General features: G+C 39.1%; 1 protein-coding gene across 1 annotated transcript; it reads right to left on the bottom strand.

The window, feature by feature from the left end:
- Positions 1–13640: 13640 nt before the first annotated feature.
- LOC148543943 (uncharacterized) lies at positions 13641–14456 on the bottom strand. The gene has a single exon (XM_088498791.1). It carries the CDS (start codon positions 14454–14456, stop codon positions 13641–13643), a length of 816 nt encoding a protein of 271 aa, XP_088354917.1.
- Positions 14457–14784: the final 328 nt, after the last annotated feature.

The following is a 14784-nucleotide window of genomic DNA, read 5'->3' as shown; positions in this document are numbered from 1 at the left end:
TTATGTTGTAATCTGTTATCCATGTGCCTCCATGTGCATTATTAAAAACATGCCATGTGGGGAAGACTTTCACTAATATTTACGTATTGAATCTTCAGGTTGTGACTACTTGTAGTTATGACCCATGCAAAATATGCTTTGTGCAGGGTACGAAAAATTACACAATTTTTTTTTTTTATACCAAGATAGGAGACTCGAACCCGCAACCTTTTAATTGAGTATGGGGAGACTATGTCATTTGAGCTATTACTCATTGGTAATGAGTAAAAATTACACAATTTATCATTTAAAAATAGATAAAGTATATTTTTTGTTTTTAAAATTTGTCAAAAGTTTTAAAAATATTTTTAAGTTTTATTTTGTTTTAATTTTGTTTCGAAAGTTTTCGATTTATATAGAATATGCTTCTGTTAAATTTTTAGAAAGTCTAGGACAAATTTAGTAATAATGTATGAGAATTATATCTGGTTTGTTTGCATTGAAGGTTGTTCTTGTGAAATTGTTGCTGAATTAGTCTTAAAAATTTTTTAAAAATTAGTTGTCATGTATATTTGATGCAATTCGAATGCTTTTAAAACAAAATTAAAACAAAATAAAATTTAGAAGTATTTTTGAAATTTTTAACAAATTTAAAAAATATATATACTTTATTTTTTAAAAATTATTTTCATGAATAAAATATTTATAATTAAGTTCATATTTTATATTTATGTGATTTTTAATAGTAATATATCAAATAAAAGTAGTCTAATTTCCAGTTTTACCCTTAAATAAGTCCAAAAAGTTTCGACATTCTAATAAAAAAAAACTGAATTCAACAGTTTTTTTTTATTAAGAGAAAATTACTTTTCATAACTACTAAACTTAAATCTTAAAAATTTTTAAATTCTAAATCGTAAAAATCTTGAACATAAAAAAAATGTTATAAAATACCATGAATCATGAATGTGTCTTGCTTCAAAGTTTTAATTAAATGAAGATATACAAAATCAACAAATAAGCTTTAATTTTTTTTTCCTGGTTGGAATGAAGGGGTCAAACCGTCAAAGACCCAAAAACAAAGAAAATAAGAAACAAAAATTAGTCTCTTCTCAATCTAAAAGTGCCAGAATGATTTCATGTCAAAACCTGCACAATATCAAAAAGAGAACGATCAAACAAATAAAGATAATTTGGGAGGTGTTGTCCCTTTTTAGCAAGAAGATCGGCAACACTATTTACTTCACGCAAGGCAGGGTGCCAATCGACGTTCTACAGCTTTTTTACCAGATTTTCAATATCAATTAGAAGAGGTTTGCATTGATGATTGCAGGACATCCATCCCTAATAAGATGGATGGTCAGCTAAAAATCAGACTCCACCACAAGGTACTGAAAATTATTTGCACATGCCATTTGAAGGCCTTTTACAATATCCTAAAATTTCACTTGTAAGATTGAGCAATTTTCCAAATTACAAGAGAATTTAGTCATATATCTTCTAAGATGATTTTGAAAAATTCCACCACAAACAGCACTATTAGAAAGGGATAAAAAAAAACATCACTTTGGAAAAAAAATCTACCAAATCAACCGAGCGTTCTCCCCCAAGAATCTGTTAGAAAGAATATTACTTCCTATAACATTCAGAATTTCAATACTACGAGTTTTAGCTGATTCAGAGGCTGCAGCTAAGAGAATACTCTTTCTTAAAAAATAAAGCAGTTTTTATGGTACCAAAGAGAAGAGATTGTTATCTCAAAGAGAATTGACCAATCATAATTACTAGATAAATTGTTTATCAACTAATTTCTTAGGTCTAAACTGAAGAAGTCATGGATTGCTTTATGGGACCTCATGAATGGCCAAACACGTTTTGCAAAAGAACAACCATGAATGACATGAAGAGTAGTTTCATCATGTTCAGTGCATCTTAGACAAGTAGCAGAATTTGATGGATGTCTTCTTCTCTCAATATTTATAAGAATAACTTCATGCACAACAAGTCAAATGAAAGATTTGATCCTTTCCGAGCCTCTCCACTTCCATGCAAATTAAAGACTTGGTCAGAAGATTTAGAATCATCAAGCAAGGACTGCTAGATTGTTTTAAGGCTAAAAGTATCATCTTGCGTTTGGCTACATGCCACCTAGTTAGGCCCTTTCTAAGAGGAGGGAGACGACATAGCTAGAATTCTCCTGGAAATACCTTCCGAAAGCATTTGGTTAAGCTTTTTCTTGTCCCACTCACTTGAAACATTAAGAAAATCGGTAAGGTTTGAATATAAATCAAAATTTGACAATACCTGTGTCGCATGATCAGCGAGTTTGCCAAGATTTGGCACCCAATTGTGATATCATAAATTAATCTGATAACCATCACCAATGCGCCAAATAATATTGCTTTCCACATTATTCCACGTAGAGCAGATTCTTCTCCAAAAATTAGAGTTCCTGCCCCTCCTAGCAACCTTTGGCAATATATCATTTTCACAATTATACTTAGTGCAGAGAACTCTAGGCTAAAAGAAATTCTTTTTCTCAACAAGACCCAATCTCATTTTTATTATGTAGGCACAGTTAACCTTTTTAGTATATCTTTTTTTAGGCTATTAATTTGCTTTGACTTGTTAACTTCTCTCCAATTCAAGAGATAGATCTTTTTAGATTGTTCGGTTCTAATTGCTAAATTTTTTAATGATAAATAACATTTAAATGTGTTATTTACTGTAGTGAATTATAAATATAGTTGAGACAATTTAATCTATTTCACTTGTATCTTAAATGTTTTTTGACGTAAATCTTAAATTGAGTTTTGAGAGTAATTTACATATATAAAATATTTGTGTCACAAATTTATGCAAATGTTTTAAAAGAAATTACACTCCACATTTATCCTCAATTATCTTAAATTGAGCTTTGAGGGTAATTTACATGTATAAAATATTTGTATCACAAATTTATGCAAATATTTTAAAAGGAATTATACTCCACATTTATCCTCAATTTTATTATGTAAATCGTGGAATCTATGTTTTACAGTTGCTTATAATAGCTAATGAAACCAATAATTTAGTATGGAGCGCAAACAACACTAAATCGTAGGTTTTTACCATGATTAGGTTCAAAAGCAGAAAACGTATAAATCATGGTTCAAGACAACAATTTAATATGGGGAGAGAATATCTGGGTAAAGCCAACGATTTAGTAAGAAAGGGGGTAATACCTAGAAAGTTCCCACGATTTAATAAAAACCTCAATCACTTCACGCATCTATAAACAGTAGTGTAGTAATTTCATCATAAGAGTTGAGTGTAAAAAAAAGGGATGATAAGTTCTTAGCATTTTTACATCACAAGAGAGAAATTAAAGAAACTAAGAAGGGGTAACTTTCACATGCAAGAAGCTAGCTGTTGCCTTTATAAAGCAATCAATCACATTTGCAGAATTACAAAATAATATTTTATAGAAAATTAGTGTATACAAGAAAAAACAAGTGGCTTAGCCATGTTGGAAAATAAAAGAACAAGGCACACACTCACGAAGAATATAAAATGAAGCGAAATGTATTGAATGTATTTGTGTGTTGTTATTTATGAAATGATTACATATGTATTTATACTTTTCTTTGACATCTAAATTTAATTTTTTTTTGAATGCAAAGCTCAACACAGTAAAGTGGAGCAAACATGGTTATCCAACAAGACAAATAAAATAAAAATAAAACTAAAATTTAGACAGCTGGGAACTAGAGCAACTCCACAAGGCCGATCCCCAAGTCATCTCCGGCATAGCCATCAACAACACAAAGGATCCACACAACTCCACTCATTAGCGCTAAGGAACGTCATGTTGATAACTTCTTCAACGCCTTTGCTGGTATTCTGAAAAATCCTCCTATTTCTTTCCAGCCAGATGTTCCAAAGGATTGCACAGAAGCACCTCAACCGCTGCCTTTGGTTCTCCTTACTCCGCGATTTCTCTGTCCAGCTCAAAAAGTGCTCTTTCAGCGTCTCCGGAAAAGACCATTGTCTGCCAAAAGCTGATATCCAAGCATTCCACACCTGCCACGCAAAGGTACAGCCTAGAAACAAGTGATGTACATGTTCCACATCATTATTACATAATACACAGACATTATCTTCCTGGGTGATGATACCAAACCGGCTTAGCCTTTCCTTAGTATTCACTCGGTCTATCAGCACAAACCAAGCAAAAAGCTCAACTCTCGGTGGCACCAGACCTTTCCAAATACTCTTAGTAAAGCTGAAACTGGTTATCGCCTGTGGTAGTATTTCCTCCTGCCATACCTGCACAAATGAGTTAGTTGAAAAAACACCTTGCCTGTCATATTTCCATACCACCCTATCCTCTCTGTTTTGTACTAGCCTCACCGGTCTCAAAACCTCATGCAACTGGTCTAGAAGTTCCAATTCTCATTGGAAGAGCTCACGCCTCCAATGAAAATTCCAAATCCACTCTAATCCATCCCAAAACCCACACACCCCGATAACAGATCCCTCCTGGTTTGAAACAGAGAAGAGCCTCGGGAATCGATCTTTTAGAGTTCCACCGAGAAGCCACACATCCTCTCAGAACCGAGTCCGTTGCCCATCACCCACCTCCATTGACAAACCTGTGACCATCTTATCCCGAAGCTGTTGATTCGTGAAACTTACTTGGCATATATCCCTCCATGGACCTCCTCGCGTAGGTAATACTTGAGTTGAGAGGAGTTCATTTGAGTTCAGATTATGACACGAACACACTACCTTCTTCCATAGTGGGCAATCTTCCTTAGCAAAGCGCCACCACCATTTAAACAACAGAGCAGTGTTCCGAATCAAAGCGTCCCCCACTCCCAACCCACCTAACTTCTTAGGAGCCTGCACCACTTCCCATCTTACCAGAGCCATACCATTTCGACCATCTTCCTTACACCACAGGAACCTTCTTTGCAAGGATATCAACTTCTCAGCAACTCCCTTCGGCATCTTGAACAGACTCAAGTAATACACCGGCAAGCTGTTTAAAACGGATTTGATAAGCACCAATTTTCCAGCTTTATTTAACACTTTAGCTTTCCACATACTGAGCTTCTCCTCCACTTTATCAATGATAGGCTTCCAGGTCTTCACCAACCTCGGATTTGCACCTAACGAGATTCCAAGGTATTTGACAGGAAGAGTGTCTCGCTTACATCCCAACAAGTTGCACATATGCTGGACCCACTGCTCATTGCAATTGATTGGAATCAAGCTGGACTTATCGAAGTTGATACTAAGCCCTGACATCAACTCAAAGCACCTCAGCATCCTCTTGTAATTCCTAATAGACTCCTCTTCTGGTGGGCAGAAAAGAATAGTATCATCTGCAAATTGGAGGTGTGACAATTCTATACTGTCCCTGCCCACTAGCAGTGGCGATATCCGTCCGTTCCTAATAGCCTCCCCCAATCATGCGATGCAGTACATCCACAACTAGAACAAACAAGAAGGGGGAAAGGGGGTCACCTTGTCTCAAGCCTCTTTCTATCTTGAACGGTTTAGAAGGCGATCCGTTCATCAGAACCGACATGGAAGCAGTGGTCACACACTCCATAACCCATGCTCTCCATTTATGTCCGAACCCCATCTTTTGCAGTACAATATCCACGAAGCTCCATTTGACTCTATCATAGGCTTTTTGAAAATCCAGCTTGATTATTGCTGCCTCCTTTTTCCTCAATTTAAGCCAGTTCACTGTTTCACATGCAATTAATGCCCCATCATGTATTTTTCTTCCCTGTACAAAAGCACTCTGAGTCTCTCCTACTAAAGCTGGCATCACTGATCTCATCCTTCTAACTAGGACCTTGGATATAACCTTGTACACGCATCCCACCATACTGATAGGTCGCAAGTCTTTAATTTCCTCCGCACCAATGAACTTAGGTGCCAGCGCCACCCAAGTAATATTGGAGTCCGCCGGAAGGCTGGACGTCTGAAAGAACCCCATCACTGCTGCCGTGAATTCTGCTCCAATCTCATCCCAACATCTCTTGATGAAATTCATATTATACCCGTCGCATCCTGGTGCCTTAGATGACTCACAATCCCATACTGCCTCTCGGATTTCCTCCGCCGACGGTAGCACTTCTAAAGCCGCAGCATCTTGCTCTTCTATTTTCTCCACCAACCCATCCCTGAAGCTCACCTTGGGAGACCATTCTTGATGATATAACTCTTTGTAGAAATCTCTGATAGCAATCTTTATTCTAGCTTGGTTCCGGACCCTTCTGCCATTAATTACCAGTGCATCAATCCAATTATTCCGCCTCCTTGCTGATGCTATATTGTGGAAGTACCTGGTGTTTTTGTCCATATCCTTCGCATGCCTGGAACGAGACATCTGTTTCCAATATATCTCTTTTCTCATATACCATCTCTCACAGCATACAACCAGCGCCTTTCTTCTAGCCTCTATCGTCCCATCATACATTCCATTACTTACCATATCATCAATTTTCTTGATTTCTTCCTCAAACTTGGCAATCTTCTTGTCCATCTCACCAAAGTTATCCTTATGCCACCTTCCCAACGGTCCAGTCAAAGCCTTCAATTTATCTGTGAAAGGTTTGTCCCCTAGACCTCTCCACTCCTCCTTCACCATTCTGAGAAAACCCTCATGTGTAAACCACGAGTCCAGGCTTCTGAATGGCCTTGGACCAACCGACAACTTTCTGTCCTCAACGATTATGGGGCAATGGTCTGACAATCCCCTTGGCCCACCTCGAAGTCGGTACTCTGGGAATTCTTCTAACCACTCTAAACTCAGCAGAGCCCTGTCTATCCTGCTGCAAGAACGTCCCCGGAACCATGTAAACTTGCGATCAGAGAGCGGCATATCCACCAAGTTCATGTCTTGTATCCAACTCTTGAATTCTTCCGTAGACCGAGTCAAGCCCGTGGCACCTTTTCTTTCCCCTTCATGTACTATTTCATTAAAATCTCCCAGAAAGCAACAAGGAACCTGACATAACCCAGCTATATAGCTCAGCTCCTCCCAAACATGATTTTTCTCTGCTCTAGTATGTGCTCCGTAAACTAAAATAAAAGAACAATTGAACTGTCTCTTTAACATAACTCCTTCAACACACAGCCACCTCTCCCCTTTATAGCAATTATTCATTTTAAACACCAGGTCATTCCAAATTAACAACATTCCACCGGAGGCCCCATCAGATCCGACATATTCCCAACCTACACTGTCATACCCCCAAATTCTTGTAACGTCAAACCTCGTCACTACCTGCTTTTTGGTTTCAATCAACCCAACCATGTCTAATCTATATTTATTCCTAAGGTCCTTCACCATTCGCAACTTTCCATCACCTCGTAACCCCCTAACATTCCATGAACTAACAATCATTTAAAATACTTTTTTACACACCTGGTTTTTGTTTTTTGGTCTGCACCGTCATCTTCGCCTTTTGCTTTGCCAATCTTTTTTTACGAGCTATTTCTGCGTTTTGTTCTTTGAGAATTTCCATAATATCCACAACCTCATCTTGCAATATGGCACCAGATTCTATACCCAGCTCCCAGGTCCGTTGGTTTTCCAGTAATTGCTCCTCCACCTTTGAATACCGACTTTCACCATTCTCTCCCTCGGCTTCCAGGTCCTCCTGCCTATCAGCCTCCCGTTCAGTACCATGGCCATCCTTGCCCTGTTCGCAACCCCATGGCCATCCTTCCCCTGTTTGCACTCCCCTGGTCATCACCAGAACTCAGTTCAAGCACGGCACCCTTTTGTTTCAGTTTCCCGTGGTCCTCCGGATCGTATCCATCAAGCGCCGTGGTCTCTACTTCCTCACCCCGCTCATCCCCCTCATCATTCCCTCCGGCACACACGTTCTGGTCCTCCGCCACCCCTATCGTCTCACGCTCAGCCCTGACTGCCAGGAGCTCTTCTTCGCCAGTCCCGGGACTGCCTTCATCGTCGGCTGCATCGCGAGGACCGGATCCCTCACGAGCGCCGCCATCCACTTCGCAGGCGTCTCCGTCACGAGAGCTGCCTTCCCCTTTCGCACGGTTTGGCTCCAGCACTCCTACCGCACCACTCCAGTCCCCACAATGACCCGACTCGTCCAATTCGGGCCCTGCAGGAATCTCCACTCTAGCTAGAGGCATGAGGCCCAATTGGTCCAGCCTTTCCCCACAGTTCTTAGTTGGACACCCAATCCTTCCATCTCCCTGTAAATTAGTGTAACCGGTTCCAGCTCCCTTTTTTTGGTTATGTGTTTTTTCAATAGTGGGCCTCTTTGGCAGCCCATGAAGAATGCTAGTAACGGTCCTCTCAGAGTCAGCCTCACTACTCTGGGCGTTAGTTCCGTCATAATTGGGAGCGCCGTGATTCTTTCCTCTATCAGCATGATACGTTATGATCTCCCCATAATTGCGATATCCATCCTCATTAATCCATTCATTCAAAATTTCGTCAGCAATTACTATTTTACCCTTGTCATCATCCTCTCCCTGAGGTCCCATCATCCCCAACTCTTCGTCATGGAAAACTCCATTCCAGGATTCTGCTTTTTGACTCGGCCATATATCCAGTCCTGATTTCTTGCTTGTGCTACCATGGTCCAGATGTAGCGTTTCGTCCCTGGCTTCAGAGTTCTCTGAGTCTATTAGATTACACGTCTCATGTCCAATTTTTTTAATCAAAATATCAAAGCCCTCTGTTCCAACAGTGATATGAATCCACTCCTGAATGATGTCCTTCACACAAGTATCAATCTGCACCCGTCCCACAGTGAAAGAGCTACATAGTTCAGTTCTTTGATCGCATGCAATCACATCACCCCATAGGCCTCCTATGGTTTTGAACGTTTCCACTGACCATATGTGCAACGGAACCCCAAAGCATTCTAGCCACACTCTCTGCTTATCACTATGCTTCGATGCCTCCCACCGCCTTACACTATGAAACAGTTGTAGAAGACTATTCATATTAAACATATATGCTTCTTCCGCCCCGAACACTATCAAAAGTAATAAGCGCTTGGTATGCTCCCATTTCCCGGACCTGAATGACGTTTGGCAGGTTTTTCGCGACCATCTTCTTCATAGAAGCAACGTTAATGGGCATTGTCGTACCCACTACGAGGCTCCTCTGCAGCCATTCCATATTTTCTGTCACCACAGCTAAATCGACGTTTTTTACGCGCCTATCCTCATGGGAATCCTTCTCCAATCCCTCCGTCCTTTTTTCATTTCCAACCACTAATTCATTCTGCACGACCTCTTGCCTTATCTGCAGTATTCTGGGATTTTCAGTTTCATCCCCTTCATTTCTTTTGTTCATGTTGTCGGACTCCGGTGCTCGTCTATACTTGGCCTCTCCCACAAACACCACCCGTCCTCTCAGTCGCATTTGATTCATATTTGCTATAGCTTTCAACGCCCCTCCTTTTTTTGTGTATCGAATGAACACAAACATGTATATATTCGTGCCTTTATTTTTCCGAGTTAGATATATGTCAATGATGCGACCCGTCCAGTTGAACAAGTGGAATAACTCTCTCTTTGATATGTCGCCTGGCAGGTTACTCACAAAGATTGAGAAAGACTCATGCTCCAGCCGCCGATACTCTTCTCGATTCCAAACCCGGGGATCCCTTCCTAGGTTCCTAGTTCTACCCCTCCCAGTGTTTCCCTCCTACGCTCTCTCTCGTACTCTCATTCTTTCTATTATCCGGACATCTAAATTTAATACATCCTAATAAATAAATGGTTTAAATTAAAACTAAATATAAATAACTTATTCAAACTGTGGTTTCTATTCATTCTTAAATTCTAACTATCAAATTTATTTTTAACATTCTCTCTTAAACTTGATAATTTTTCGACTCCAATCATAATCCTTAACTTTTGAAAAAGCATAATATTTCAGAGGTTTTGTGAAAATGTCAATAACTTGATCAAGTGATTTCACATACTCAAACTCCACATGCATGTTCTCAATACATTGTCGAATAAAATGATACTTTGTTTCTAGGGATAAGTACTTTTTCGTCCCCAAGGTCTGGGGTCAAAATCAAAATCGTCCCCGACCTTTTTTTTTTATTAAAATCATCCTCAACGTTACAAAACGTTATAAAATCGTCATTTTCTATTTTTTTGGACCAAATTACCCTTAACTATTAATAAAAATTAAAAATAATATTAAAAAAAAATAAAACCCCACCCCCACCCACACCCATCAGCATTTCTTCGTCTCTCTCCTCCCCCCTCCCCCCAATTTTCCTTCCTCCTACACCCACCCCCAAACCTTCACTCCATCACCCCCAACCCGCCGCCGCCCCGCGTCCAGCCCGCAGCCGCCCCGCGTCTAGCCCGCCGCGCCCCGCGTCCAGCCTGCCGCCGCCCCTGCGTCCAGCCCGCTGCCGCCCCTGCTTTTCTGCTTTTGCTTTCTGTCTTCTGCTTCTTCTTATTCTTTTTTTTCTTCTTCTGTGAACTAAATTTTTGATGAAATTTGTTGTTGTTGATGAAATTTGTTGTTGCTGAAATTTGAATTTCTGAATTTTTGATGAAATTTGTTGTTGTTGATGAAATCTGTTGATGATGATGATGATGACCATGAAGAGAGGGGCATGAGGAAGGGGGTTGGAGGTTACGGTGAGGAAGTGGGGTGAGGGGTGGGGGGGTTACGGTGAGGGAGTGGGGTGAGGGTGTTGTTGCTGTTTGGTGGTGTTGGTGTTGGTGTTGGTTGGTGTTGGTGGTGGTGGTGGTGGTGGTGATGGTGGTGTTGGTGAGGAAGGTGAAGAGGAGAATGATGATGATGAGGGTATTTTGGTCCAAAAATTCGGGAAAGGATGATTTTAAAACGTTTTTGAACGTTGAGGATGATTTTAATAAAAAAAAAAGGTCGGGGACGATTTTGATTTCAACCCCAGACCTTGAGGACGATAAAAGTACTTATCCTTTGTTTCTATGTGCTTGCTTCTGTCATGAAACACTGGATTCTTTGCTAGGACAATCGCTGACTTATTGTCCATCATGATCTTGGTGGATTCAGCTTGCTCAAAATGAAGTTCCTTTAGTAGTATCTTCAGCCAAATTGCATGACATGCACAGGCAGTGGCAGCAACATATTCAACTTCACAAGTTGAAAGAGTGACTATAGGTTGTTTCTTTGAACACCAAGAAATTGCATTATTTCCTAGAAAGAAAACAAATCCAGTAGTACTCTTCCTGTCGTCAATATCCCTAGCATAATCACTATCACAATAGCCCATTAATTTGAATTCATCTGAAACTGAATAAAACACGCCATACTCAAGAGTACCTCTAAGATAGCGAATAATTCTCTTGACTGCATTCATATGGGTTTCTGTTGGATTCTCCATGTAACGACTAACTAACCCAACTGAAAATAAAATGTCAGGTCTGGTACAGGTTAAATACCTTAAACTCCCCATGAGACTTCTGAATAATGTTTGATCAACTTTTCTTACACCTTTTTCCTCTTTGGAAAGTTTGACTCCACACTCCATAGGTGTATTAGTAGGATTGCAGTCTAGCATGTTGAGTTTCTTCAATAGCTCTCTTGCATAAGCCTCTTTTGAGATGAAAATTTCATCCTCTATTTGTTTCACTTCAATTCCTAGATAATAAGACATTAGTCCCATATCACTCATCTCAAATTCTTGAGCCATTACTTTCTTAAATTCTTCAAACATTATTTGATTATTTCCTGTGAATATAAGAGCATCCACATAGACACAAAAAAATAACAAATTTCCTCTTTCCTCTTTCACTAGAGTGCATATTCATGAATGCACCTAGTGAAACCATTATCTTGAAAATACGTATCAAGACGATCATTCCAAACTCTTGGAACTTGCTTCAATCCATATAAGGCCTTTTTAAGCCTTAACACCTTATCTTCATAACCCTCAACAACAAAACCCAAAGGTTATTCAATATAAAATTCTTCCAAAAGATTACCGTTCGGAAAAGCAGACTTCACATCCATTTGGTGGATTTTCCAGTTGTTCTGTGCTGCAAGTGGCAACAATAGCCTTATCGTCTCCAAGCGAGCAACCGGAGCAAACACTTCATCATAATATATTCTTTACTTCTGTTTATACCCTTTTACAAAGAGTCTTGCCTTATACCTTTCTATATCACCTTTAGAGTTCTTTTTAACTCTGTAAACCCACTTGACTCCAATAGCCTGATGACCACTTGGAAGTGATGCAAGTTTCCAAGTGTTGTTCTTCTCAATTGCTTGAATTTCTTCCTCCATAGCTTGTATCCATTTCTCATCTTTGACAGATTCTTTAAAACTTAAAGGCTCATCATTGGAGAGTAAACACAATAAATTTTCATCCTCTAGCTTTTCTGTTTGCTTATAGAGATAAGGGAGATTTCGATATCTATGAGGGCCTTCGCTTGAACTAGAGGATGGAGAAGATGATGATGATGCTAGTGGGGTTAATGCTGGTGTTGAAGGATCGATTTGGCCTTGCACTTCTTGGATAGAGCTTCTTTTTCCTCAAAGTAAGGCAGAAAATTATAAGTGACTTCATTTTATGTACTCCAGTCCCACTTTGCATTTTCTTCAAACTCAACATCTCTGCTTATTATTACTTTATTATTGATGGGATTGAAGAATTTGTAGCCTTTAGTATTCTCCTCATAACCAATAAATACAAGCTTTTGGCTCCTATCATCAAGCTTCAATCTTTCTTGCTCAGGAATTTGGACATACACAATAGATCCAAATACCCTTAAATGTGATACATTAGGCTTCAAACCACTCCATGCTTCTTGAGGTGTTATATCTCTCAAACTCTTGGTAGGTGAGCGGTTTGAGAGATAAACTGCACATGCAACTGCTTCTCCCCACAACTCTTTTGGTAATGATTTACTTTTTAACATCGTTCTTGTCATATTTAGAATTGTCCTATTCTTTCTTTCAGCAACCCCATTTTATTGAGGTGATCTAGGAATAGTTAGGGGACGTCAAATACCATAATTTTCACAAAACATATTGAATTCATTTGAAGTGAATTCTCCACCTCTGTCAGTTCTGAGAGCTTTTATCTCATAGCTACCTTCTTTTTCAACAAGGGCTTTAAATTTCTTGAATGCTTCAAATGCTTCACTCTTTTGCTTCAAAAAATAAACCCATGTTTTTCTTGAATAATCATCAATGAAAAGCAAAAAATAGGCGCTCTTACCAAGTGACAAAGGCTTGATAGGTCCACAAACATCCGCGTGGATAAGCTGAAGTGGCTTGATAGCTCTTGATTTGGACTGCTTTGGAAAACTCTTTCTTGAATGTTTTCCAAGTAAGCAAGCTTCACATAACTGATGAGGATGATCAATTGTTGGAATATTTTTCTTGAATAATCATCAATGAAAAGCAAAAAATAGGCGCTCTTACCAAGTGACAAAGGCTTGATAAGTCCACAAATATCCGCGTGGATAAGCTGAAGTGGCTTGATAGCTCTTGATTTGGACTGCTTTGGAAAACTCTTTCTTGAATGTTTTCCAAGTAAGCAAGCTTCACATAACTGATGAGGATGATCAATTGTTGGAATTTTTTTTACCATCTTCTTTGTTTCCAATTCTTTGAGTCCACCAAAATTTAAATGTCCATATCTCATATATCAAATCCATGGTGGATCTTCAATACATGACTTCAAATATATAGCTCCATCGCTTCTCATTTTTAACAAGAACATACGATTTCTTGTCATAGAAACCTTAGCAATAAGATTTTCATTTTTATCTCTAAGCCAAAGATAGCGATCTTCCATGACTATCTTGCAACCATTCTCCATAAATTGCCCAATACTCAAGATATTATTCTTCATCTTTGGGATGTAATAAACATTGGAAAGAATCTTATGACTTTCATTCTTCAACTCGAATAGAATCGTCCCTTTGCCATTGATCTCTACTTTTGATTCATCACCAAAACGCACGTGTCCTTTTACGTTGGTGTCGAGTGCTACAAATTTACTTCTATCACCTGTCATATGGTTGCTAGCTCCATTGTCAAGATACCACGTACTATCTTCAGAATTTTGATCTTTCTTGAGCGTAAGGAATAATGCTGGTTCTTCAACATCTTCACTGTACACAAGAAGTTTATTTTCTTCTTCTTTGGATGTCTGACACTCCCAAGAATAATGTCCATTCTTTCCACATGAATAGCGTTCAATGTGTCTTTTGTCAACTGTTCTTACTCTTCCACGACCTCGAGAAAAATTTTGATTTCTTTTCTCTTGAGAATAATTTTTCTCATCTCTTCCTCTTTGGTAACCACGTCCTTGTCCTCGTCCACGGCCTCGACCTCGTCTTTGTCTTCCTCTTTGTTGGTTTCTCCTTAGCATTCCACGAAAGTTTTGCCTGCAAGACATGCTCCACACGTTCTTGCTTGCCTTTATCCATTCTTTCTTCATAGGCCCGTAAGGAACCATTCAACTGATCAATGGACATCGTATCCAAATTTTTGAACTCCTCAATGGCTACCACTACATGATAAAATTTTGAGTTGAGAGAACGAAGAATTTTCTCAACAACACGAACATCTTCTAATTTTTCTCCCAACCTTTTCATTTGGTGCACTACCGTCAAAACTTTGGTGAAATAATCCGAAATGGATTCAGTCTCCTTCATCATTAGAGACTCAAACTCAGCCCTTAGAGTTTGAAGACGAACCTTCTTTCCCTTTTCAACTCCTATGACGGAATTTTGAAAAGTATCCAAACTTTCTTTGCATTGGTTATATCAGCAATCTTCTCAAAC

Source organism: Arachis ipaensis, chromosome B9 (genome assembly GCF_059453495.1).
Source record: "Arachis ipaensis isolate K30076 ecotype BB chromosome B9, ASM5945349v1, whole genome shotgun sequence".
NCBI lineage: Eukaryota > Viridiplantae > Streptophyta > Magnoliopsida > Fabales > Fabaceae > Arachis > Arachis ipaensis.
This window is presented reverse-complemented; position numbering and strand designations above follow the sequence as displayed.

Excerpts from the sequence above, each read along its gene's own strand:
- LOC148543943 (XM_088498791.1), bottom strand. The coding sequence starts at position 14,456 with ATGGTTCCTTACGGGCCTATGAAGAAAGAATGGATAAAGGCAAGCAAG.